Source organism: Peromyscus leucopus, chromosome 2, assembly GCF_004664715.2.
Source record: "Peromyscus leucopus breed LL Stock chromosome 2, UCI_PerLeu_2.1, whole genome shotgun sequence".
Classification (NCBI taxonomy): domain Eukaryota; kingdom Metazoa; phylum Chordata; class Mammalia; order Rodentia; family Cricetidae; genus Peromyscus; species Peromyscus leucopus.
In genome coordinates, this window is record NC_051064.1 from 140,383,782 (window position 1) to 140,408,317 (window position 24,536).

Consider the following 24,536-nt stretch of genomic DNA (forward strand, 5'->3'; position numbering starts at 1 on the left):
TGAGGCCCAGTGCATGCCGGGATGGCGGCGGGCGGCGCTTGGGCTTCAATCATGGCGGCCGCTGTGGCGTCCCGGTTCTGGCTCTGGGCTACGCTGCTTCTCCCTGCGGCCGCGGTCTACGAAGACCAAGTGGGCAAGTTTGACTGGTGCGTATGGGTGACGCTTCTCCAGGAAGTAGGTGTCTGTTTTCCCAGCATCTGTCTCCCTCCTATTAGCAGGAGGGAGATTGCCATGGGGCAAGGACCGAGTTTGTAACTTCCAGGCAGGCCTTTAAGGGAGAGGTGAATGAATGAGTGCGGCACCCTGTGCAGAATGAAAACGTGAACGTCCCTTCTTCAGATACGAAGAGTTTGAAGACGTCGACCCAAGACCATTCAATTAAGCACCCAGGGAACTCTTGAGCCGACCCGAATATGACTGGGCAGATTGCCCTGCCGTGGAGCCAGCCTGCCATCCAGGCATGCTTTAGGGTTTTGGTCAGAGGTCACGGATTCCCTCCTTTCCTGTCGTGTCCGATTCTGGGGCTGTCAGGGTCGTGATCTCCTGGGTGTCAGAGGTCACTAGCCCCCAGTGAAAGTTCATCCTCCTGGAAACTAGCTGTTCTCTCTTAGCCCTCCTGCCTTAGAGATTCTGAAGTGAGTTCTCTTTTTACCCTCTGAGGGACGCTCTGGGCACAGTGTCCTCTCCAAACTTATCAGCCAGGCATTCATTCACTCGCCTCTTCCTTCCGGCCATGCTTGCTTCAGTTTGAAGGAATATTTGGCTGCTTAACTGTTGCATGCTCCTGGGGAAATTGACATACAGCTGAACAATAGTATTTTTAAAAGGTCTTCATTTTGGGCCCTGGACTTTCTGGCCTTTGGTTTCCGCATCTGTAAAATGAAGGCAATAACATTTGCCTTACACACTTGGTAGGATTGTTTGGTGGCTACGTGCAGAATAAAGTCACATGACAATACGCATAGAAATGACTGAGTCTAAACTTGACTCTACTGCCAATTTAGCTCATGTAAAACAAACTAAACAACACAATGGTCTAAATGAGAGATGCAGTCTAAATGCCATGTTTGCTCAGTGTGCTCCAAGATAGCAGTATTTCTCTTTGCAGTTTATGTACCTGGAAGTCTGTTTGGTGCAGCTAAAAGTTAATTAGGTTTAGGACTCTTTGGGATGTTGCTTGAGTAATGGGTGTTATACTTAGCTGGAAGACTGTTACTGTCTCTCATCTCTTTGGTGGTAATTCTTTCCTATCGCCTTTGCTTCTGAGTGCACTGCACAGAAATCTTGGGTATGGTCAGAGGTCTCCATTTGCACACATTTCTTGTATGTGATGAGGGAGATGTGCTAGTGTGAGCCCAGCAATTTTTCTCTTTATGGTGATGGCTTTGCCCTGATGTTCCTCTGCACCCTTCCTCAGGAGACAGCAGTATGTTGGGAAGCTCAAGTTTGCCTCCTTGGAATTTTCCCCTGGGTCCAAGAAGTTGGTTGTGGCCACAGAGAAGAATGTGATTGCAGCATTAAATTCTCGTACTGGAGAGATCTGTGAGTGAGCTGTGGGGCCTGGAGGGAAGCTGCCTGAAGTCAGTCCAACTGCCCTACAGCTTACCGTCTTCTTTTCTTTCTTCCTTCCTTCCTTCATCTTTCAAGATGTATATTTGTGTCACTGGCTTTTGTAATGTCCTCAGTCCTAAAGGTCCTTAATAAGATAACACTGCAAAAGCTACATTCTATCCTGTTTTGCAATAAAGTTTTGGATGACTGCCATTCAGTTATCCCTGCTGCTGGGATTGTTTGTAGGAATTTAGATTGTGAAAAGAGAATTCATAAACTTTTTTCTTATGAATTGGGTAGATTTTGTTAATTTTTTTGTTTTAATTTTTATTTTATGTGTATTGGTATTTGACCTGCATGTATGTCTGTGTGAGGGTGTTGAATCTTCTGGAACTGGGGTTACAGACAGTTGTGAGCTGCCATGTGGGTGTTGGGAATTGAACCAGGTCTTCTGGAAGAGCAGCCAGTGCTCTTAACCGCTGAGCCATCTCCAACCAGATTTTATCTTATTGTTGTTCCTTTATATGTTTCATGGGGTGGTAGTGGACCAGAGGGGCAGAGAGCCCAGATGGGAAAAGCAATTCCTCTTGAACCCCTCCCTCCTCCCTCTCCAGTGAGTGGTCTAGGTCATAGCACTCAGTAGTATCCCTGCTTCCTAATTAAAATTAGGTAATGCTATGCAAATGAAGATCTCAGTCCCTTCTTAGTCTCGTTGGGTCACAGTCACTCACAGCAACGCCTGACTCTCTTATCTCTCAGTGTGGCGCCATGTTGACAAGGGCACAGCAGAAGGTGCTGTGGATGCCATGTTGGTCCATGGACAAGGTAAGCAGAGGTCCCCCCATTTCCCATTGCTTGATTCTTTGTTTAGGATCTGATGGGGAAAGGAGAAGCGGGGCTTCTACAGTGAAGGGCAGGTACCTGCTTCATACCTGTTTGCATCCATGAGCTAGAGGGGGGTCATGGCACCTGGCTCTTATGAGACAACAGAGGAAGTATGGGAAATGACAGTGGTCTTTGTCCTTTCCAGATGCAATCACTGTATCCAATGGAGGGCGAATCATGCGTTCTTGGGAGACTAACATTGGGGGCCTGAACTGGGAGATCACTCTGGACAGTGGCAGGTAGGCCAGAAGTGTGCTTCATCGTGGCTGAGTGAAGGGATCTGCATAGACAACAACTCTGGCCCTTTGGGCTTTTTTTTTTTTTTTTCCCTTCCTTGGGGACCACTGAAGAGGTATAGCACATCAGATGCCTATTGTTTTTGAAAAAAATTTTTTCTTATGTGTATGGGTATTTTGCCTGCTTGTATGTTTATGGACCACATGAGTGCAGTACCAGTGGAGGCCAGTAGAGGGTGTTAGACAACCAACCCCCCCCACACACACACACATTGGCTTAGACGCCCATTCTTGATGTACTTGTTATAGCACATATGTGTTTATTACTGAGATTTCTATGTTATTAACAAATGGGATTAGCTATGAATTGGATGGATTTTGTTAATTGAGCAACTATTAGATGAACAGTTTTGTACTAGATACAATGTTTATTCTGTTCTTGAACACTGTCCCAATCTTACCATAATATATGAGCTTTGAGTGCTGTGTTCAAGGTAAAAGAACATAATACAAAGCTTTCCATGTTCCTTATGTTTATTTGCTTTGAGACAGGTCTCATGTAGCCCAAGCTGCCCTCAAAGTAGCTATGCTGATGAGGCTGACTTGGGTGTGTGTGTGTGTGTGTGTGTGTGTGTGTGTGTGTGTGTGTGTCTGTCTGTCTGTCTGTCTGTCTGTCTGGGTGATGTGTGGGGAAGATGTGCATGCCGTAGTGCACATGTAGAGGTCAGTGAAAAACTCCGTGGAGTCATTTCTCTTTCTACCTTTGAGTGGGTTCTGGGGATTGAACTTGGGTTGTCAGCCTTGCTTAGCAAGTGCCTTTACCTGCCAAACCATCTTGACAGTCCCGGCCTTGACCTTTTGACACTCCTGCCTCTGCCTTGTAAGGGCTGGGATTGCAGAGCTGTTGCCATGCTTGAAACTACATATTTTAGTTCTCTGTTATTGAACAGCATGGACCACTGCCTTATCTTTGCTGAGACTAATCTGTGTGCTTGTTGGCTTTAGCTTGCACATGGGACGATAACAGTTCACTGGTTACTAGCACTTGGTAGATCCCAGGTGATGAGAACACTGTCCATGTGAGACAGCCCTGACATCAAATTCTTGCCCAGTTGTGGACATGGTCATAAGCCTAACAGTGTTAGCATTTTCTGAGTCCTGTGAAATCCCAGAGAAAGAGAGAGGTAACTCAAAGAAGATTTGGGGCCTTGAGGGCAGTGTGCCTGAATGGTTCTTAGGCAAGGCAGATTCTCAAATTGGTGGAGGCAAGATTAGACAGAACAAGCACTGGCACCCAGGTGTATTTGTTTTCTGATCCAGCAAGCAGCAGCCGCAGTAGTGGGGCCAGCCACTCTAGCTGAAGGCCCTCACTAATACCTGTGCTTAGTTTCCAGGCACTTGGGCTGGTGGGCCTGCAGGAGTCAGTGAGGTACATTGCAGTTCTGAAGAAGACAACTCTCACCCTCCATCACCTCTCCAGTGGGCACCTGAAGTGGGTGGAACATCTCCCAGAAAGGTAAGGCAGCCTCCTCCCAAGTGATGACTATCTTGTCGTGATCCCTACAACACTCTCCATCTCCTTGAGGGTGCTTGGCCAGGTGCCCTCCTGTTGGCATCACATGGGAGTGTATACTCTTGCACGTGGGCCTGAGTGAAAAGGCCGTGGCTACATACTTGGGGTGTACTTGGTAGGGCAGAGAAGATTCAAACTGGGGCACTAGAGCTGCCACATAGGCGGCTGCTCTTGCTCACACACACACAGCGCTCTAGGCCTTTCAACTGCTACTTCACACTATTCTGATTCTTTCTTCATGCTAAGAGTCAGAATGACAGGGAGGGGCTGAGGGAGGCTCGAAGGGATTTCCAGAGGTCCTGGGGGTTGGAAGTGTGAGAGCTAGGAAGGAACAGGGCGGCTAGAGGGTCAGGCAAGAGTTGGCTTCAGCCTCTTGCAACTATTTCCAAAAAGTTTAGGGCAGGGATCAAAAGTTAAATTGCTAAAGTTAAGGTGGAGACATGGACCAGACCAGTGGTAGAGAGCCTACCTGGCATGCACAAGGTCTTGCATTTGATTCTTAGTTTTGCTGAAAAAAGAACCATGTTGCTAACTGAGCATGGTGGTGCAAGAAAAACAAACAAACAAACAGACAAACAAACAAAAACGCCAAAGAGTCAATAACCTAGAGGACCAAGAACAGAACCTCCCTGAGTCTGGCCTACCTAATGGGGGCTACAGGGGAACCAGGTGGCCTACCTCCACAGCCTTAGTCAGACAACTGGTGTGCTGCCCCACATACATGTAGGCATGCCACATCTGTCACTTAGGAAAAGCTGGCAGTCTGGTCAGTGTATGTGATATCAGTTTGAAATGTTGATGAGCAATTCAAATTAAGGACAGAAGCAAGGCTAGGGATGGAGCCAAGTAGTGGAGCACTTGCCTAGCGGCCGAGAGGCCCTGGATTTGACCCTAGTCCTGCAAACAGCAACAGCAAAGAACCTAGAAGCAAAGGCTGTGTGAGCCAAACAAACTACCTGGGGGTTTGTGGTGTCTCACTAGGAAATGCAGCTTGGTTTTGGAAGCCCCTGGGAAAGCTCAAGTCTAAGGGCTAAGTTGGTGGTCCTGTCCTCTCTTCCCTTTCTTTCTTTTTTGGTTTTTCGAGACAGGGTTTCTCTGTGTAGCTTTGCAGTCTGTTCTGGAACTCGCTCTGTAGCCCAGGCTGGCCTCGAACTCACAGAGATCCGCCTGCCTCTGCCTCCCAAGTGCTGGGATTAAAAGCGTGTACCACCGCCGCCCGGCTCTCTCTTTCCTTTCTTAGTGACAGCATCCACTACCAGATGGTGTATTCCTACGGCTCCGGGGTGGTGTGGGCCCTTGGCATCGTTCCCTTCAGCCATGTGAACATCGTCAAGTTTAACGTGGAGGATGGAGAGATTGTTCAACAGGTACAGAGGGCAGCTGGCTCCTGGTGGGAGGGAAGGAGTTGGTAGAGACCTTCTTTGCATGGGGGTCCAAGGAACTTGGCAGGGCAGCTGCAAAAGCCGCTTGTGTTTTTGATGCTCGTCTGTTGCTGCTGGCTTGTCCTCAGCATGTGTTTAAAGCACTCTGTTAATACATGGTGTTCTTCTGGGCTGCCTGAGAAGCTACTTAGATCTAGGCACTGTCTCTTCAAGTTCTTCTAAGGTGAATATGAAATGATTACAGGAAGCCACATCTGACCATCAGGCATTTACTGTTATTGGGTGTATTTTCCCAGTGACCAAAAAGAAACCCCTGAGTACTTCTGGTTTGGAGGTTGATGGAGGTGGGTGAGGACAGGAAGAGCCTCTTTGGAACCAGCCCCCCCCCCTTTTTTTTTTTGAGACATGGTCCTATGTAGCCCTAGCTGTCTTAGAACTCATTTTGTAGACCAGACTGGCTTCCAACTCACATAGATCCACCTGCTTCTGCCTCCCAAGTGCTGAGATTAAAGGCGTGTACCACCGCCGCCCAGCCAGCCATGCCTTTTGAGCTTCTGATCCTCTGTGGGATTCCAGCAGCAATTCTGTTGATTTGCTGGGAGGGACCTTAATGACCTTCATGAGTGTGTTGTGAAATGTCTCCACAGGTTAGGGTTTGGACTCCATGGCTGCAGCATCTCACTGGGGCCTGTGGTGTAGTCGACGAGGCTGTCCTGGTGTGCCCTGACTCCAGCTCACATTCTCTCCACACTTTGGCCCTGGAGACGGAGTGGGAACTGCAGCAGATCCCCCTGCAGGTGCGAGGTGCTCTCCTGGTCCGAGATGTCACTTTGGGGCGGAGGGAGCTGGCATGATTGCCTATGATGTTGCTGCTGCTTTCCTGAGCTGTGACAGCCATGGGGAGAGGTTAGGCCTCTGGCTGAGCTGTTGTCGGGGTACAGACCATGGTCTTTGGAGCTGTCTACCCTGGTTTAGTACTGCTCCTTGGCAAAGCATGGCAGAGGGTCCTGGTCTGATGGCCTGGGAGGGGGCAAGCATCTCACCTTTCTTCTTGCTGCTCCCAGTCTCCTGACTTAGAGTTTGGAAGTGGATTCCAGCCCCGAGTGCTACCCACGCAGCCCAGCCCAGTGGCTCCTTCTCGGGCCCAGTTCTTCCTACAGTTGTCCCCAGGCCACTACGCTCTGCTGCACTACGACCACGGTGCCGTGACTCTGCTCAAAAACTTCCCCCAGGTAACTGCAGGCAGTGTGCTTGCCAGGACCAGAAGGTCTTCCAGGACAAAGCTGGGAGGAGGCAGGACTTTGAACTGGGACACATTGCCTTAAATCTCATTGTCTGGGAGCTGATACCTGACATTCCTTACAGGCCACTCTCGTGAGCTTCGCCACCACCGGAGAGAAGACAGTGGCTGCAGTCATGACCTGTCGAACTGAAGTGAGTACCATGCATGACAGCTAGCACCTGGGACTTCTTAATCTCAGCTGGGAACCCTTACAGTCAGAAGTCTGGGTACACCCACCTGTTCACAGGGGTGGGAGGCTGCAGAGAGATGAGTTCTCTTTCCATACGGTCTCTTTCTCAGTAGGAATGGGGTCCCAGTGTGGCCACCCTACTCTCCATGCAGACTGTTAAGGGCCGCTGGGCTTGTGGGAGTGTGGCACCAGAGATAAGACTTGCCTTCTGGACTGGAAAAATGGCTCAGTGGTTAAGGGCACTGGCTGTCCTTCCAGAGGTCCTGAGTTCAATTCCCAGCAACCACATGGTGGCTCACAACCATCTGTAATGATATCTGGTGTCCTCTTCTGGCGTGCAGGCAGAACACTGTATACATAATAAATAAACCTTAAAAAAAAAAAAAAAGGGCTTTGCCTTCTGCCTGTGCAGAGGAGACAGAAGCATCTGGGAGTAACCCTTGGTTGAGTGTCCTCATGTCTCTTTCCTCTAGCAAAAACCTGGCAGTGCTGGGGATGGGAATCCGGCCAGCTTTCCTGAGACATCTAAGGCACAGGTAGGGTATGGCATTGGGCGGGCAGGGTGTGTTCCTGGGTGGAGTGGCAGACCTGGGGACCCAGGAGGCTACCCAAGGAAGCTTAGATCAACTGAGGCTAGCAGGTCCCCTTGAGTTCCCAGCTTCAGGAAGGGTCCAAGTACTGTCAGTTAAGTGGCATGTCTTGTCCTTTCTCATGGCAAGATGAGGAGGCAGACTCCTGGGATCTGTCCTCCTCATTTCCTTCTCTGAGCCTTGGCTTCCCCATTCATTTGGGGTCTTCACAGCTGGCAGAGGCAGGTGGCATTCTGTAGTGCACTTGGTGGCACTAAAGGCACTGACAGGAGGCACAGGTCTTGGTTGTGGCCTCATGTCTGGAGCTTTTCCCTTCTTTCCTCATCCACAGTCAACGCCAGTCTGGGAACTCTCTGCCTCCTTGTACACGGCCGTTGTATACACTGTCTTCCCTCCGAGATGTACACGGCCGTTGTACACACTGTCTTCTGACATGTACACGGTTATTGTACACACTGGCTCCCTTCTGAGATGTTCATGGTCATTGTACACACATAGTAGTTATACGCAGCTGGCTTTTTTTTTTTCCCTGACACAGGGTTTCTCTGTATAACAATCCTGGCTATCCTGGATCTTGTTCCGATGACTTTCTTATTTTCTATTTTGTCTTTTGAGATAGTGTTTCTCTGTGTAACCCTGGTTATGCTGGAACTTTCTTTGCAGATCAGGTTAACCCTGAACTCAGAGATCCACCCCCCTGACTCTGTCTCGAGTGTTGTGATTAAATCCGTGTGCTGCCACACGTGGCTTCGGGCTCCCCCTGGAGTGCACACTGGAGCTGTAATGTCATTTATTCAGTCAGAAACCTTGTTTCTGCCATGGGATTTGGCTCTTTACTTTCTTAGGCACGTTTCCCTCCCAGCCTAGTCCCTTCTCTAGGGGATTTGCACTGTCCTTAGACATACTGTAGGGAGTTTATTGTTGACCCGTGCTGTGTGTACCTCTAGGACCCTCTGGCTTGCTTCAACCAAACCTACACCATTAACCTCTACTTAGTGGAGACAGGTCGGCGGCTGCTGGACACTACCATTTCCTTCAGTCTGGAGCAGAAGGGCACTCGTCCTGAGCGGGTAGGTGACAGACAACCTTGGCCTTCTCACCCTGTTCTGTGGGCTTTGTCTCCTTGGGGCTGGGCCATAGCTGTGGCCCTGGATCAGGGCTTTCAAAACAAGACTCCTAGTTCCTCCAGAGCCACTGCCTGGTTATAAATTACAGCAAAGTGGCGGCTGCTGCCGCTGCTGTTAAGATTTATTTATCATTATGTGCATGAGTGCTTTGCTTGCATGTATGTGTGTGCACCACATGAGTACATGGGACATTTGATCCCCTGGTATCGGAGTTACAGATAGTTGTGAGCTTCCGTGTGGGTGCTGGGAATTGAACCTGGGCCTTGTGAAAGAGCAGCCAGTTCTCTGACTCTCCGGCCTACTGCTGCTGTTCTGCCCGGCTGTCAGTGTGCACGAGGCCCTTTTTGTTTATGCAGTAATCCAGAGGCCATCTTGGCAGTCTTGTGGATTGGTCTTTACTGACCTGGTTTGTGAATGGTGGCCCAGGGCATTTTGAGTCATGGAGCTAGCAAGACATGTTGCTGGGGCTCAGACTCCAGACTGACTCCCAATATTTACTTGTCTTACGCAGTGTTCTTCTGGGGATATTGAATTGTGTCCCTCAGCTTCTGGGCTGGTTCTGGCCTGGCCTCCTGCTCACCTTGTGGGGTGCAACTGAGGCATGAAGGGATGACAGTCCCATCAAGTACTGCCCTTTGTGGACAGATCAGAGAGAGCCTCAGCTCATTGCTCTGTTGACTCTGAAGAATGTGTGCTTTCTTGCTGGTGTCCAGATGATCACTGTATTGTCTAGACATCACATCATGCCATGACCTGGACCTCAGCTGACTCCCAACCCTTTGAACTTTGGGGTCCGATGCCTTGGAGCCATTTGGCTTCTTACTGTTCGGTTTATAGCTGTACATCCAGGTGTTCTTGAAGAAGGATGACTCAGTGGGCTACCGGGCCTTGGTACAGACACAGGACCATCTGCAGCTGTTCCTACAGCAGCTAGGTGAGTGCCCCATACAGCCATTTGTGTTTCTGCCTGCTCTGAATTCCAGTCATGTGTGGGTGTGGGGTGGGGAGGTGGGGGAGGCTTGGTGTACCCTGAGAATTTTCTCAGTTCCTAGGGGCATGAAATGTGATATAGAATACTCCTCACTTGACTTTTGACCCCAGCCTCATGAGATCTTTTACATAAGACTGGAACTCTGAACCCCCTCTAAGAGTCTTCTCAGGGCTAGGGAGCCAGACTGAGCTATTGCAAACTGGTTTCCTGTAGCTGGAAAGGTGGTGTTGTGGAGCCGAGAGGAGTCCCTGGCTGAAGTGGTGTGCCTGGAGATGGTGGACCTGCCCCTGACTGGGGCACAGGCTGAACTGGAAGGAGAATTTGGCAAGAAGGCAGGTATGAACCCAGGGAGGCTGCTCCAGGGAGGGTTAGCTGGGCTTATGGACCTCACTGTGCTCCTGGCTTCTGATTCAGCCTGATGTTTTGAAGGAGTCCCATGGCTAGTTTTCAGTGCATCAGTGGTTTATGCAGCTACAGTTTCACTGAGTCCCTCTAGTGAGTGATCCTGAGACAAAAATGTCTTCACTTTATAGTTAGTTGTGAATGCCTTTGGCCAGGACCTAAAAATTGTCAGGCTCCATGTCAGACACTTCCACCTGTTGTCTCAACTGCAACAGCCACGTGTGCCTAGAGAGACCTGACTGGACATAGCCCTGTGTTCTCTGAGTCAGCAATGGCTCCACTGATGGTCATCTGATAAACTTGGTTCATTCCTCTCCAGTCCAGGCCAAGGTTCCCCCTCCCCCCCAATCTATTCAGCCAGTTATCCAGTAGGCAGCTGTTGAGGGCTTCTGGGTGAGGTACGCCGTTAGGTTTTGTACGTTTTCTTAAGCTTTGAATTAACTGGACTTTACTATCTATTTCTGCTGCTGGACCCAGCGATTCAAGGTAAATCCTCTTCTTGCTGCCTGTTGCGCCTTGCTTGCCCACATGGCTAGCCTGTGGCTCATTGTTGTTTTGACTTGCATCAGTGAGACACACACCGTGTATATGTGGACTGCTCTGCCTGTGACTTGCTTCTCTGCCTCTCCTTGAGTTGAGGTTGGTAGAAAAGAGATGAGCAAAGAGAATACTCACAGAGACCCACCTGTTTCTCTCTCCTGAGTGCTGGGATTTAAAGGCATGTGCCATCACTGCCCGGCTAAAGATAATACTCTCAAGGAGCACTGCCTATAAACCAGGTGCCATACACAATCCCAAGTAGATGTCATAGGATCTGTTCTTTGTAACAAGCCTCTGAGTTGCATGCCATTTAATAGATGATAGACCAAAGGCACAAAGGTTAAACACATTTTTCAGGGTCACACAACAGTAGGGGTTAGAGCCTGGATTTCATTTCGAGCCTGTCAGACTTCCAAGACCCTCCTCCTTACCATGGTATCATGCACCTGTCACATCCCTGTTGGAGGACACTTTCAGGGAGAGGCCTCACCAATGGAGTCGGGGCAAGAGAGAATGATGGCCTTAGGAATAGGTGCAGGAAGGGATGCTGGGAGCAGGTTAACAAAGTAGAATGAAGCAGTGGGAGATGGAAGCACCATTCATGCATGCACTTGCTCCCACTGCACCTGAGACCCATACTTCTTTGGCTTTGTTGTGGCACCAAGATGCCTTTCCCTGGTCTTCCCAGCATGGCTACATCCTGCATGGCTGATTCCTTGCCTCTCAGTCTCCTATTACAAGATTCTAGGCAGGTGAAGTCCTAAGGCCAGGGAAGGAGGTTTTGGAAGCTTGTGCATGGCTGTACCAGAGTGTGGGACCGCTGGCATCATACACAGACTGCCCCTTGAACCTGTGGCCTGAGTGTGAATGACTGGAAGGTTCTACAGGAGAGGGAGAGGTCCCTCCTGGGAAAGCACACATCTTCTTGCTGGACTCCTAGTCTGATGGGAGTGCCTTCCCTCTTCCCCAACACCAGACGGCTTGCTGGGCATGTTCCTGAAACGTCTGTCATCTCAGCTCATCCTGCTCCAAGCCTGGACTTCCCACCTCTGGAAAATGTTCTACGATGCTCGGAAGCCCCGAAGCCAGATTAAGAATGAGATCAACATCGACACATTGGCCAGAGATGAGTTCAACTTGCAGAAGATGATGGTGATGGTAACAGCCTCAGGCAAGGTGAGCATGTGAGCCCTAGAAAGCAAACGTCAGGTGCAGGCACAGGCAGCAGAGTTGCTGTGTTCCAGTTTGCAAGGATTGAGTCAATTCTTCGTTTCTTTCTAGCTGTGAGTCAAGTATTTGTTTTCTTCCAGCTCTTTGGCATCGAGAGCAGCTCTGGCACCATCCTGTGGAAACAGTATCTGCCCAATGTTAAGCCAGACTCCTCCTTTAAGCTGATGGTCCAGAGGACTACTGCTCATTTTCCCCACCCGCCTCAGTGCACGCTGCTGGTGAAGGACAAGGTGAGTCCAGGCATGCTGACTGGAGCCACCATGTGTTGCCTTGGGCATTCTACGAGAAGCTCTTGGGTTGGAGGTCTTGTTCCTGCCGTTTTCTGGCCTCGGTGGAGGAACCATCCAGCTCTGATGTGGAACTGGCTGGGAACCCAGTCCTCCTTCAGCCGGTGCTTTCCCTTCACAGTCAGGCTGTCCCCGTGAGCTAAGTGGCTGTTTCTTCTCTATGAGAGCAAACAGGACACAAAACTATTGTGATTTCTGCCTCTAGAATATGAATGGATTCATTCTAGCTGTATTGTGAGGTTTGGTAGATCCTTTTTTGAATCCAGCAATCATGAGATTGCTGAATTATGCTTGACTTGTTTTTTGGGGGGTCTCACTGTAGCTCTGGGTGGCCTGAAACTAGCTATATAGACCAAGCTGGCCTGGAACTTGCAGAGATCTGAAGGTGCTAGGATTAAAGGTGTGCACTACTACCTTGGCCTGGTCTTGACTTTGATTTGCTCTTTCTTAGCTAGAGTTGGAGACAGAATCAGTCTAGGCCTTTCCCTTTTCACATCAGCCTAGGGGACCAGTCATCTTCGGTCAAGGGTTTACTTTCCACTAAGATGGCAGGAAGCAGGGAGTTTCTCGTGGTCCTCAGCATCCCAGGGTCACCTGTAGGATGTTGCTCCTTCTGTGTTGGAATCTGACTGTTCTCTGCACATTGTAGGAAACAGGAATGAGCTCTCTGTTTGTCTTCAACCCCATTTTTGGCAAGTGGAGCCAGGTGGCTCCCCCAGTGCTGAAGCGCCCCATCTTGCAGTCCTTGCTTCTCCCAGTCATGGATCAAGACTACGCCAAGGTGCTGCTGTTGGTGGATGATGAATACAAGGTGCTTTGTCTTGGGGGGATGGGGTCTTCTGTGTGGAGCTGGGTATGGGGTGGGTGTCAGACATGCACTGGGACAGAAGTGGCCCACACACCACACAGCACATGTTTGTCATCAGGCCACCCTCAGCAACATGACTGCCCTGGTGAGCACCTAGGTTCATAAGGGGCACACTGCTACACCTGGCCAGTCCTTTTTCTTTTTTTATGAGTTGAAATATGTGTTTGTGCACATCAGTGCAGGTATGTGTAGAGGCTGGAAGCATCAAATCCCCCGGAGCTGGAATTAGAGGTGGTTGTAAGTCCCCTGTTATGCGTTCTGAGAATTTAACCCATGGCCTCAGAAGAAGAGTCCGTGCTCTTAACTACTGAGCTAACTCTCCAGCCTCTAACTCTGAAGTTCTTTTGATTGTTTGGCTTTTAGTTTTTGGTGTTTGGTTTTTGAGACAGGGTTTCTCTGTGTGTCTCTGGCTGTCCTGGAACTCACTCTATAGACCAGGCTGTCCTTGAACTCACAGAGATCCTCATGCCTCTGCCTCCTAAGTGCTGGGATCAAAGGCATGTGCCACCACCACCCAGCAACACTGAGGTTCTTAACAGAGCCTTATTTAAGCCTTAAGTAGATCCAGTGACTGGTTTTATGGTTCACTGTTTCATGCTTAAAGCTTTCTTTAGTGGGCAAGCACTAATGGCTCTTGAGAAATGGGCTTCAAGGTTTCTGAACTTGTGTCTAACACTGCTGGGCTATCTGGGTTTTTCAAGGTCACAGCTTTTCCAGCTACTCGGAATGTCTTGCGACAGCTACATGAACTTGCTCCCTCCATCTTCTTCTACTTGGTGGATGCAGAGCAGGGGCGGCTCAGTGGATATCGGCTTCGGAAGGTAGGGAAGAAGCAGCTGGCTGTCCTTGTGAGGCACTGTGGCTCTTTCCTGTGGTTTGGCCACAGTGGCCTGATGCCCGATTCAAAGGCTCCCATTTGTTCATACTGGGTGAGCCTTAATCTGCTGCTGTTTTAGCCAGCAATTGCCACTCTGCAGTTACTGGCCTGCTTCTCTGGCAGCTGCCCGGCTGCTCAGGCTGCAGCCTGGTGGGAATTCTGTTCCCACAGGCACTGGCTTGGCCATTGAGGCTAAAGGTAGCGTCACCTAAATCTCTATTGTTTTATTTATAAATAAAACTCGAGATTCAAAGACTGGGATGAAGCCTAGCTAACCTTTCCTTGCTGGTGTTTCTGAAAGAGAGCTTCCTTCCCCTCTGCCAAACAAAGCCTTGATACTCCAGACCCTCCCTACTACTTCCAGTGCATCTCTGTCTCTTCCAGATGTCCTCTGATGCTCTAGGATTACTTTCTGTCAACTAGTTGCTAACTCAGCCTCCTGACCCAAGGTTAATTTTATTTAATTGACACAAATACGAACTTGGGGTTCACAGTATGATCGAATATCCCCCAACACTGGGTGGGCAGGTACTTTGTGGTGGACTTAGTCCTCAGTGCTTTGGGTAGAGCAGTGCATAGTGGTGTCCTATATATAGATCCTGAAGCCCAGGAAGGGTGTGTCATGCTGCTCTGAGGATGGAGGCAGGGGCTGCGGGTGAGGGTTGAGTTGAGCGTTTATACAAAAGCAAATTTCAACAGAGTATGTGCTTTGGACTCTCCAGAAGTGGGTCAGTTGGCTCTGAAGGGGTTCAGCCCTTCCCAGTATCCATGCATGCTGGCTCTGAAGTTCACAGTAGGCTGGCCTTGGTAGCAGGGCTACCTAGAGGGAACTTTGGGTGGTGTTTGGTCACCAGAGAGCCTTCCTCTTCTGTCCTTTAAATGTCTTGAGAAGTAAAGCAAGAACAGCAATCAGCAGCTTAGACTCAGCTGCTGGGATTAGTACTTCAGTTTCATTGCTTGCTGGCTTTGTAATCCGGCACATACTATGTCTGCAGCCCTGTTTTCATGTCTATGAAGTAAGATGGTGAGGGTAACAGGGAAAGGCACTCACTGCAAAGCTTGACAATCTAAGTGTTGTCTCTCAAACCCACATGCTGGAAGAAGAAGAAAACTAACGTTCACACGTTGTTCTCTGACCTCTACATGCATAAACAAACAAACAAACAAACAAATACACAAATAATAAATAGATGTAAAAAAATAAGATCATGACACTTAGCCTGAGAAACTAAGTTTTATTTTTATTATTTTCTTTGCATACATATATGTCTGTGTGTCACCTGCATGCCTGGTTCCCTTAGAGGCCAGAAGAGGTTATTAGATCCCTTGTGATAGGAGTTCAGACTATTGAGCTGTCATGTGGGTGCTCAGAAATGAACCCAGGTCCTCTAGAAGAACAACTAGTGCTCTCACCCATGGAACCACCTCTACATCTCTGTTGTTTTAATTATGTGTATATGTGTTCATGTAAGGGCATGCGTGTAGGTGCCAGTGGATGTAAGAAGAGAATGCTGAGCCCCTGGGAGTTGGAGTCACACTACTGTGAGCCTTCTGATGTGGGTGTTAGGAGCTGAACCTGGGTCCTCTGGAAGAGCAACCAGTGCTTTTGCTTCAGATAGTGGTTTGCCACTGAACTGTAGCACGAATCTTAAAAGGTCTTATTAATAAAAACAAACCTGAGGCCAGTTATTGGTGTGAATGCTGGAAGATCAGAGAAGCAGAACAACCCACAGCGAACTCACCTCGCCAGTTCCTCAGCTGATCCTGTTTCCTCAGACTGGAAGCCTCTGAGTCCTTATCCAAATGAATCTCAGCTGAACTGCTTCTCAAACACATAAATGCTTAACCAACCTAGTTTCTGGTTTTCACACCTTATATACCTTTCTGCTTTCTGCCCTCACTTCCTGGGATTAAAGGCTCACTTTCTGGGATTAAAGGCATGTGTCACCATGCCTGGCTGTTTCCAATGTGGCCTTGAACTTACAGAGATCCAGACGGATTTCTGCCTCTGGAATGCTAGGATTAAAGGCGTGAGTGCCACCATTTTCTAGCCTCTGTATCTAGTGGCTGTTCTGTCTCTGACCCTAGATAAGTTTATTAGGGTACACAATATTTTGGGGAATACAATACCACCACACTGAACCATTTCTCCAGCCCCTATTAATAACATTTTTATTAAAAATATTAGAGGGGCGGGAGACATGGCTCAGTGGCGAAGAACACTGGCTACTCTTACAGCAGACCTGGGTTTGTTCCCCTGCACCCTCATGGCAACATGTGACTCCAGCCCCAGGGGGATCTAACAATCTTCTGACCTCCTGTGCTGCACAAACATACATGCAGGCAAAACACCCACATATGTAAAATAACCTGGACTACATAGCGAGTTCTGAGACAGCCAGCATATGAAGAGAGACCCTATCTAAAAAAAAAAAAGAAAGAAAGTAAAAAGATCCCCTGAGCAAATATACACATCCCTGTATCCCATTCCCAGCTATCCTTGCCAGCTGTTTGCTGTGTGCTGCATAGCTGTATGGACACATGCTTCTACATGTCTCATAAAATTATGTCTTTCTCAAAGAGAACAGATCTATATTTATTTTAGTTATTTGCATTTTCACTTAATGTCTTTTCTGCTTAAGACCTCCCTCCCTCCCTCCCTCCTTCCCTCCCTCCCTCCCTCCCTTTCTCTCTCTTTTTAAATTTTTTTTGAGACAGAGTTTTTCTGTCTAACAGCCCTGACTGCCCTGGAACTCACTTTGTAGACTAGGCTATCCTAGAACTTGTTCTGTAGACCAGGCTGGCCTCGAACTCACAGACATCCGCCTGCCTCTGCCTCCTGAGTGCTGGAATTAAAGATATGCATCACCACTGATGGCCCAGCTCTGCTTCATTATTTTTTTCAGAAACCCTACTCATTTATTTGTTTATTTTGAGGCAGGATCTTACTGTGTAGTTCAGGCTAGCCTTGAACTCATGGTATCCTCTTGTCTCAACTTCCTGAGTTCTGGGATTATAAATTGAGCTCCATTCCCAGCTCCTTTAGTGTTTTTCTTTCTTATTTTCTTTCTTTTTTTTTTTGAAAAAGATTTATCTATCTATATCTCTATCTATCTATCTATCTATCTATCTATCTATCTATCTAATGTGCGCTAGGGTTTTGCCTTTATATACTATGTAAGAGGGTACTGGATCGCTTGGAACTGGAGTTACAGACAATAGTGAGCTACCATGTGGGTGCTGAAAATTGAACCCAGGTCCTTTGGAAGAGCAGCCAGTGCTCTTAACTGCTGAGCTATCACTCCAGCCCCTCTTTTATTTTTTTTTTAATAATTTATTTTTATTTTATGTGCATTGATGTTTTGCCTGCATGTATGTCTGTGTGAGGGTGTCGGGTCCCCAAAATTGAAGTTACAGACAGTTGTGAGCCACCATGTGGGTGCTGGGAATTGAACCCGGGTCCTTTGGAAGAGCAGTCAGTGTTCTTAACAACTGAGCCATCTCTCCAGCCTCCCTTTCTTGTTTTCTAATTTAAAAAATTACATTTATTTATTCTGTATGAGTATAGGGAAGTATGTATGTGTATATGCATATACAAGCATGAGCCCACATGCCATGACACTCATGTGGAGATCAGAGCTCAGAGCATACCTTGCAGTAATTGTTTCTCTCCTTCCATCATGTGGGTTTCAGGGATTGAACCCTGGTTGTCAGGCTTGGTGGCAAGCCCCTTTACCAGCTGAGCCATCTTACCAGGCCTAGTATCTTTCTTTGAGTTAAGATCTTACTGTGCAGCCCTGCCTGGTTACAAGTCTTACTTTTGTGTGTGTATACATGTGTGTGAGGTGTAAGTGCACATGTATGCATATGTATAGTGACCAGAGGACAATGTTGGATGTCATCTCTCAGGTGCCAGCCACCTTGTTGTTTAACTTTGTGGAGTTTCTCACTGGTCTGGAGCTCACTGAGTAGGCTAGGCTGGCTCGCCAGTGAACCCCTGGAGACCTGTCTTCACCTTCCCCGTGCTGGGATTACAAGTGCAGCCACCAACAGATTTCCTTTATCTGGGTGTGGGAATCCAACTCAGCAAGTACATCACTGACTTATCTATCCATCCAGCCTAAGCTGAGTCTGTCCCTGGTCCTTCTAGTCCACAGGACTCAGATACCGCACTGCAGGCTGGGTCAGCCGTGGGATGCCTCTAACTCCATATCTGGCCCTGGCCTATCTCCCACTCACAAGTGCTCTTGCTCTTCCCTAGGATCTCACCACGGAACTGAGTTGGGAGCTCACCATTCCCCCAGAAGTGCAGCGGGTTGTCAAGGTGAAGGGGAAGCGCAGCAGCGAACACGTGCACTCCCAGGGCCGGGTGATGGGGGATCGAAGTGTGCTCTACAAGGTATGCTGCAGCCTGGCAATGAGGAAGGCCGGCTTTTATTTATTGATGTGTAGAATTTTAGATTTATTTTTATGAGACAGAGTCTCATATAGCCCTGGCTGGCTTGAAACTCACTTTGTAGATAGACCAGGCTCCCCTTGAACTCATAAAGATCACCCTGCCACTGAGTGTTGGGATTAAAGGTGTGCGCTAACATGCCCTACTTATTATTTTATATATGTGGGGATGGGGCATGCATTGTGGCATGTGCGGAGGTCAGAGGACAACTTGTGGGAGTTGGCTGTCTTCTTCCACCATGTGGGTCCTGGCGTTTGGACTCAGGTTGACAGGAGGCTTGGTGGCAAGTATCTTCACCTGCCGAGGCATTTCACTGGCCCAAGAAAGGCTTTAAAGAAAGTTAGTGGTGAAATTCTGGTCAAGTTATTTGATTCCTGTGTATTGATGTCTGTGAAGTGTGTGTGTGTGTGTGTGTGTGTGTGTGCGCACGTGTGTGTGCGTGTGCGCGTGCGTGTGCGCGCAAGCAAGCAAGCAAGCGCACTGTAGATGTACTCAAGGCTTCTGGCATGCTAGAAAAAGTACTCTGTGACCCAGCTATGTACCCAGCCTAAACAAATATACCTTCCTCCACTGGCTGTGGACATCATGTGAGCTGTTCATCTTCTCCCTGTGCTTGCTGTGTGGCCCTTGCTTGATGCTAGTTTTATTAATAGTACAGGTATGACTACAGTCTTCTGGGGTTAAAGGTTAATCAGTCCATCAGGTGATTTGTGGGTTACAAGCTACCTTAGAGAACGGTGGTACACTTTAATTCCATTACTCAGAAGGCTGAGGTGGGAGGATTATAAATTTAAGGCCAGCTTAGAGTGCATAGTGACATTGTGTCTCAAAAGAAAGGGGTGGTGGTGAGCTAGATGGCCCAGCAGACAAGGCACTTGCAGCTGGCTTTGGTCCTCAGAGCTCCATGGGGTGGGGGCTGTATCAAGGTTTTGAAGAGGATTAAGGGACGTGCAAGGCATGCAGTGTGGCCCCAGTCCTCAGAATACTCAAAGCAAACATTGAATTGAGAAACCACTTAGGGAGCTGCTCTGCTCCACAGTGCTGGGTTCCTTTGCCAAGTGGCTGAGCTCCTTATCGGTCTCCGGCCCCAGGGCTCCCAGGAGATCCAAGTCCGTGACATGCTATCACGGCTCCTAAAGTTGGTCATTGTGTTTTCCCTCCCTAGAGTCTGAACCCCAACCTGCTGGCGGTGGTGACAGAGAGCACGGATGTCCACCATGAGCGCACCTTTATTGGCATCTTCCTCATTGATGGTGTCACTGGCCGCATCGTCCACTCCTCTGTGCAGAAGAAGGCCAAGGGCCCCGTCCACCTCGTGCATTCAGAGAACTGGGTGGTGGTAAGGAGTCACTGCCAGGGACACAGAAGCCCAGAAGGTCCCCGAATCTTAGGTTCTTTCCAGAAACAGCAGCCACTTAGCTTTCTCAATATCCCAGCTCCCTGGAAAGCAGCAGATGGGGTGGGACCTGGGGGTCAGATCTGACTGCTTGGGCTTGAGCTCTGCTCTTCCCATTCCTGACTGTAGAACCTTGAACTAGTCTTGTGAGCTCTTGGTTGCATTGTGAAATAAAGACAGTAGTAGTCTCCTCCAGGCTAGCTCAGAACAGTGCACCTCATAAGCTCGAAGAGGGTGGCTGCTGTTACTATGACTCCAGAGAACGTGGGCAGTTCCTGTGTCATGGACAACATTGGACAGCCTAGACAAAGCCTTCATGGAAGTTAGTAAAACGGCAACAAGGAAGAAGAGCGTGGGACAACTGGGTCTTTTCCTCTCTGGTCTGCAGCTGCTGTTAATGGCATCTGTAGTGCAACTTTCCTTTTCAGTTGATTCGGCACTAAACCCAGATTGCCTCCCCTTCTGCCCACAGTACCAGTACTGGAACTCTAAGGCTCGGCGCAATGAGCTGACCGCCCTGGAGCTCTACGAGGGCACTGAGCAGTATAATGCCACCGCCTTCAGTTCCCTAGACCGTCCCCAGCTGCCTCAGGTCCTCCAGCAGTCCTACATCTTCCCCTCCTCCATCAGTGCCATGGAGGCTACCATCACCGAGCGTGGCATCACCAGCCGGCACTTGCTCAGTGAGTGTTGGGAGGAGGGCTTCACACTGAAGTGGGGGTGCACTGCCAGCAGAGACTGGTTCACACTGAAGTGGGGATGCACTGCCAGCAGAGACAGGTTCACACTGAAGTGGGGGTGCACTGCCAGCAGAGACTGGTTCACACTGAAGTGGGGTGCATTGCCAGCAGAGACAGGTTCACACTGAAGTGGGGGTGCACTGCCAGCAGAGACAGGTTCACACTGAAGTGGGGTGCACTGCCAGCAGAAACTAGACTTTCTTTCTCTTTGCTTAGTTCAGCTTTGGTGGCTTTTGCTCAGTCCTCGATTCTCATGAACCATTTCCATTCTTTGGTGCTTTCTCGCGTTCAGAAATCCATCCCTAATGTCTATTTGTTTTAGTTATATATATATATTTAGATTAGCATACAAAATGTGTCATTATTCTTTGTTGTTATTTATGCCCTTCCCCCACTCACCCCTTCCCCCTCTGTTGGTCTCTTCCCTCCCTCTACAAAGTCCATCTTCTTCCATGTAGCGTGGAGTTCCCTAGGCTCTCTTTCTTTTCCCCCCACTATCTCTTCCTTTTCTTTGTGTCCTCTTTCTACTTTTTATGACCTTGGCACACACACACAGAAACTTAAGTCCTTTTGCGTATGAGAGAAAGTATGGAACTTGTCCTTCTGTGTCTGACTCTCCATGTCATTCTTTGTTGTTGTTTGAGACTGGATCTTACATGGTCCAAGATAGTCTCGAACTCCTAACCTTCCTGCCTCTACCTCTTGAATGCCCAGCATCCTGATTTTGTTTGTTTTTGAGACAGACATAGCTCTGGTTGTCCTAGAACTCACTATGTAGACCAGGCTGGCCTCTAATCCCTCTCTGAGATCCTCTCTCTCCCTTCCAAGTGCTGGAATTCAAGGTTTCATCACCATGCCTGACTCTGAGATCATTTATTTTTTATTTTTTATTTTTTTGGCTTTTCGAGACAGGATTTCTCTGTGTAGTTTTGTGCCTTTCCTGGAACTCACGTTGTAGCCCAGGCTGGTCTTGAACTCACAGAGAGTTCTGCCTCCCAAGTGCTGGGATTAAAGGCATGCACCACTGCTGCCCGGCTATTTTAAACTCTTAATTGTAAACTTCTATGTAACTCCAAACCAGGAGATAGCGAAGAGAGCACCATGTACTTGTATCCCAGGTCTTAAGGGTCCCCAAGTGGCCACACCCCAGGGGCATGTACCTCGAGGTCCTAGGCAGGTGTAAAGGCTACCTGCTACCTCACTAGGGGCGATGCTTCAGGGATGGCTCAAACAGCCACCTATGGCCCTCATTCAGGATTAGGAAATGTGAACCTTCATTTCTTCCTGTGCAGTTGGGCTGCCTTCTGGAGCGATCCTTTCCCTCCCCAAGGCCTTGCTGGATCCCCGGCGTCCTGAGATCCCGACAGAACAAAGCAGGTGAGACAGCTGGGGGCAGAAGGTTCTGACTGTCAGGAACTTAAGCCCGCTGATAAGGTTAGTCCTCAGTCTGCCATGCTGGGGGCTGAGGTGCACAAATGACCGTGAGCTCTACCTCCTGGAGCTGATGTCTGGGGGGAACTGGCGTTAAGTAACAAGCCATGTGACTGGAGAAGAGTACAGGACAGCTGTGAGTGTGTGGGGGAGAACTGGAGAGCAGGCCTGGGAAGTCCTTTGGGAAAGGTGATCTGAAGGTGGTTGGTGTAGCTCCTGCTGTGTGGTACCTGAGGAGACTGTTCCAGGCAGAGGGAGCAGCGCCAAGGCCCTGGAGTCCCGTCTGTTGAGTATGAGGGCGCACACCTGGAGCAGTGAAGGGTGGAGAGGCCTAGGGAGGAAGAAGGTGAGGAAGGGGCAGGCTGGAGAGGAGGCTTGGAGCTCATCGATTGTTTACCATTAGCGTGAACGCCTCCCTTCCCTGCCATCTGGGCCTGTCTCCTCCTCTATTTCTGAAGTCTTTTCTCTTCGGGATACCCAGAAGTGGGCAGTGGGAAGAACAGGAGGATGATGGCTTGGAGCAGGCAAGGGGGTGGAGCTAAAAGGGTGACAGGCTTTCTAAGGGTGAATGGGACTGAGGACTTCACTGGTGTGAGGAGCAGGAGTCACCAGTGGTCCAGCATGCTGGTTTCAAATGGCCTGACTCCTCTCTGGTGTGCAGTGCCAGGTTTCCTTCGTTTGGTTCTGGAGACCGGAGCTCACTAGCCCAGGCTGGCCTTGAACTTGAGGCAGTCCTCCTAACTCAGCCTCCTAAGTATAGCCCTTGACCATTCATTCAGCTGCTGCGTTTGTACAACCTAACTCAAGTACTCCTCAAAAGAGATTCAAGGTTTGATGTGTGTCCTGGAGCCTTCCCAGGTCCCAGGAAGGGCAGCCATGAAAGAGATCCCATCACAGCAGTTTTTAGAGCCCTGTCCCTCTGCTGTGTTTTGCAGAGAGGAGAACCTGATCCCGTATTCTCCAGATGTGCAGATCCACGCAGAGCGATTCATAAACTATAACCAGACAGTCTCTCGAATGCGAGGCATCTACACAGCACCATCAGGCCTGGAGTCCACTTGTTTGGTGAGTGGCCCCATGTGGCATCTGCAGTGTGGCTTTGTGCCCTGAGGATCCCATCTCCTTCCTGACAGAGTCTGAGGTGCTGGTGACTCACTGGCTGCCTTTCTTTCCCAGTTCTCATTCTGTCTGTCTTTCAGGTTGTGGCCTACGGTTTGGACATTTACCAAACTCGAGTTTACCCGTCCAAGCAGTTTGATGTCCTCAAGGATGACTATGACTATGTGCTAATCAGCAGTGTCCTTTTTGGCCTGGTGTTTGCCACCATGATCACAAAGAGGCTGGCACAGGTGAAACTCCTCAATCGAGCCTGGCGGTAAAACAGGAGCATCCTGCCAGAGTGGAGAGCCTCGGGGAAGAGGGTCAGCTAAGGAGCTGTGGCCGTGGATTGGTGGATCGGTGAAGTTGGACTGGGCTCTCATCTCACTGAATCTGGGGGAAGAAGATGACCTTCTTGCAGAACTGCTGGGATCCAGTGGCGCACAGTCCTTGTGGGACGGAGAGCCGCCGCAGCGAGCGTCTCCATGCATCCGACCCATCTATGGAGATTCTGGGCCTTTTTGCTTTTGCTTTTTCCTTTTATGAGACCTTTGGTTTTTCTCTTTGGAGGCTGTTTAAATCGACTTTAGTTAGCCTTCTGTGTCTCTAGTCTTACTAGAAATCCTCTGACAACTTGTTCTCCGTCTCTTGCTTCCAAGCCTGATGGGTCTGCTCTGCCTTAAAGGTGCACTTGGCTGCCTGACCCTGGTGGGGCCAATGCCAGAGGCGTTCTTAGCTACATACAGTCTGAGGACTGATTCCACCCCATGGCTTCTCTCTGAAATCACAGAAGTTGAGGGTTGCATACATGGAGTCAGAATTGATTTTAACTAAGCTTTTTGTTCCATGCTATCATTCGTATGGTTGAGCCACCATTTGATTCGACCTACCAAAGCCAAGTAATTTGGCTTTTCACCCACAGCCTGTGCTTTTCTCTTGAGCTATAGCAGAGCTGAAGTCTTTTTCCTTTTTTAAAAAAATTAAATATTTTTGGTTTTTCAAGACAGGTGTTCTGTGTAGCCCTGGCTATCCTGGAATTCAGTCTGTAGACCAGGCTGGCCTCAACTCAGAGATCTGTCTGCCTCTGCCTCCCGAGTGCCAGCATTAAAGGCATGTGCCACTATGCCTGGCTTAGCACTAAAGTTTCTTAAAGCTACCAAATTATCTGAGCCTTGATGAGATTTTTTTGACATCCCAGCATCCCATATCTCACTGTTCCTGCTGGCCCCACTAGACATCCTATAGCCCCATTGGAGAGAGGGGCCTTTGTTAAAAAAAGAAAACTTAGCCGGGCGGTGGTGGCGCACGCCTTTAATCCCAGCACTCGGGAGGCAGAGGCAGGCGGATCTCTGTGAGTTCGAGGCCAGCCTGGACTACCAAGTGAGTCCCAGGAAAGGCGCAAAG

At 49.1% G+C, this 24,536-nt stretch overlaps 1 protein-coding gene across 2 annotated transcripts; it reads left to right on the plus strand.

Moving 5' to 3' along the window:
- The first annotated feature begins 3 nt into the window (after window positions 1-3).
- Emc1 (ER membrane protein complex subunit 1) lies at window positions 4-24,293 on the plus strand. 2 transcript variants are annotated; one of them, XM_028875269.2, is made up of 24 exons: window positions 4-146; window positions 1,418-1,542; window positions 2,311-2,376; window positions 2,582-2,675; window positions 4,060-4,188; window positions 5,486-5,612; window positions 6,275-6,424; window positions 6,692-6,859; window positions 6,993-7,061; window positions 7,573-7,635; window positions 8,637-8,759; window positions 9,654-9,750; window positions 10,021-10,143; window positions 10,687-10,695; window positions 11,726-11,925; window positions 12,060-12,209; window positions 12,916-13,077; window positions 13,836-13,955; window positions 18,273-18,410; window positions 19,633-19,806; window positions 20,336-20,546; window positions 21,896-21,980; window positions 22,970-23,099; window positions 23,234-24,293. In XM_028875269.2, the coding sequence occupies exons 1-24, from the start codon at window positions 22-24 to the stop codon at window positions 23,411-23,413; spliced, it is 3,018 nt and encodes a 1,005-aa protein (XP_028731102.1). In that variant the 5' UTR covers window positions 4-21; the 3' UTR covers window positions 23,414-24,293. The 2 variants fall into 2 exon arrangements, with proteins under 2 accessions (XP_028731102.1, XP_028731103.1); XM_028875270.2 differs by lacking the exon at window positions 10,687-10,695.
- The last annotated feature ends 243 nt before the right edge of the window (window positions 24,294-24,536 follow it).

What these genes read in the sequence shown, in the direction of transcription:
- Emc1 (XM_028875269.2), top strand. Translation starts at nt 22, where the DNA reads ATGGCGGCGGGCGGCGCTTGGGCTTCAATCATGGCGGCCGCTGTGGCG. An exon ending in CAAGTGGGCAAGTTTGACTG is followed by an intron (nt 147 to 1,417) that starts GTGCGTATGGGT and finishes ACCCTTCCTCAG; the next exon opens with GAGACAGCAGTATGTTGGGA. An exon ending in GCCTGGAGTCCACTTGTTTG is followed by an intron (nt 23,100 to 23,233) that starts GTGAGTGGCCCC and finishes TCTGTCTTTCAG; the next exon opens with GTTGTGGCCTACGGTTTGGA.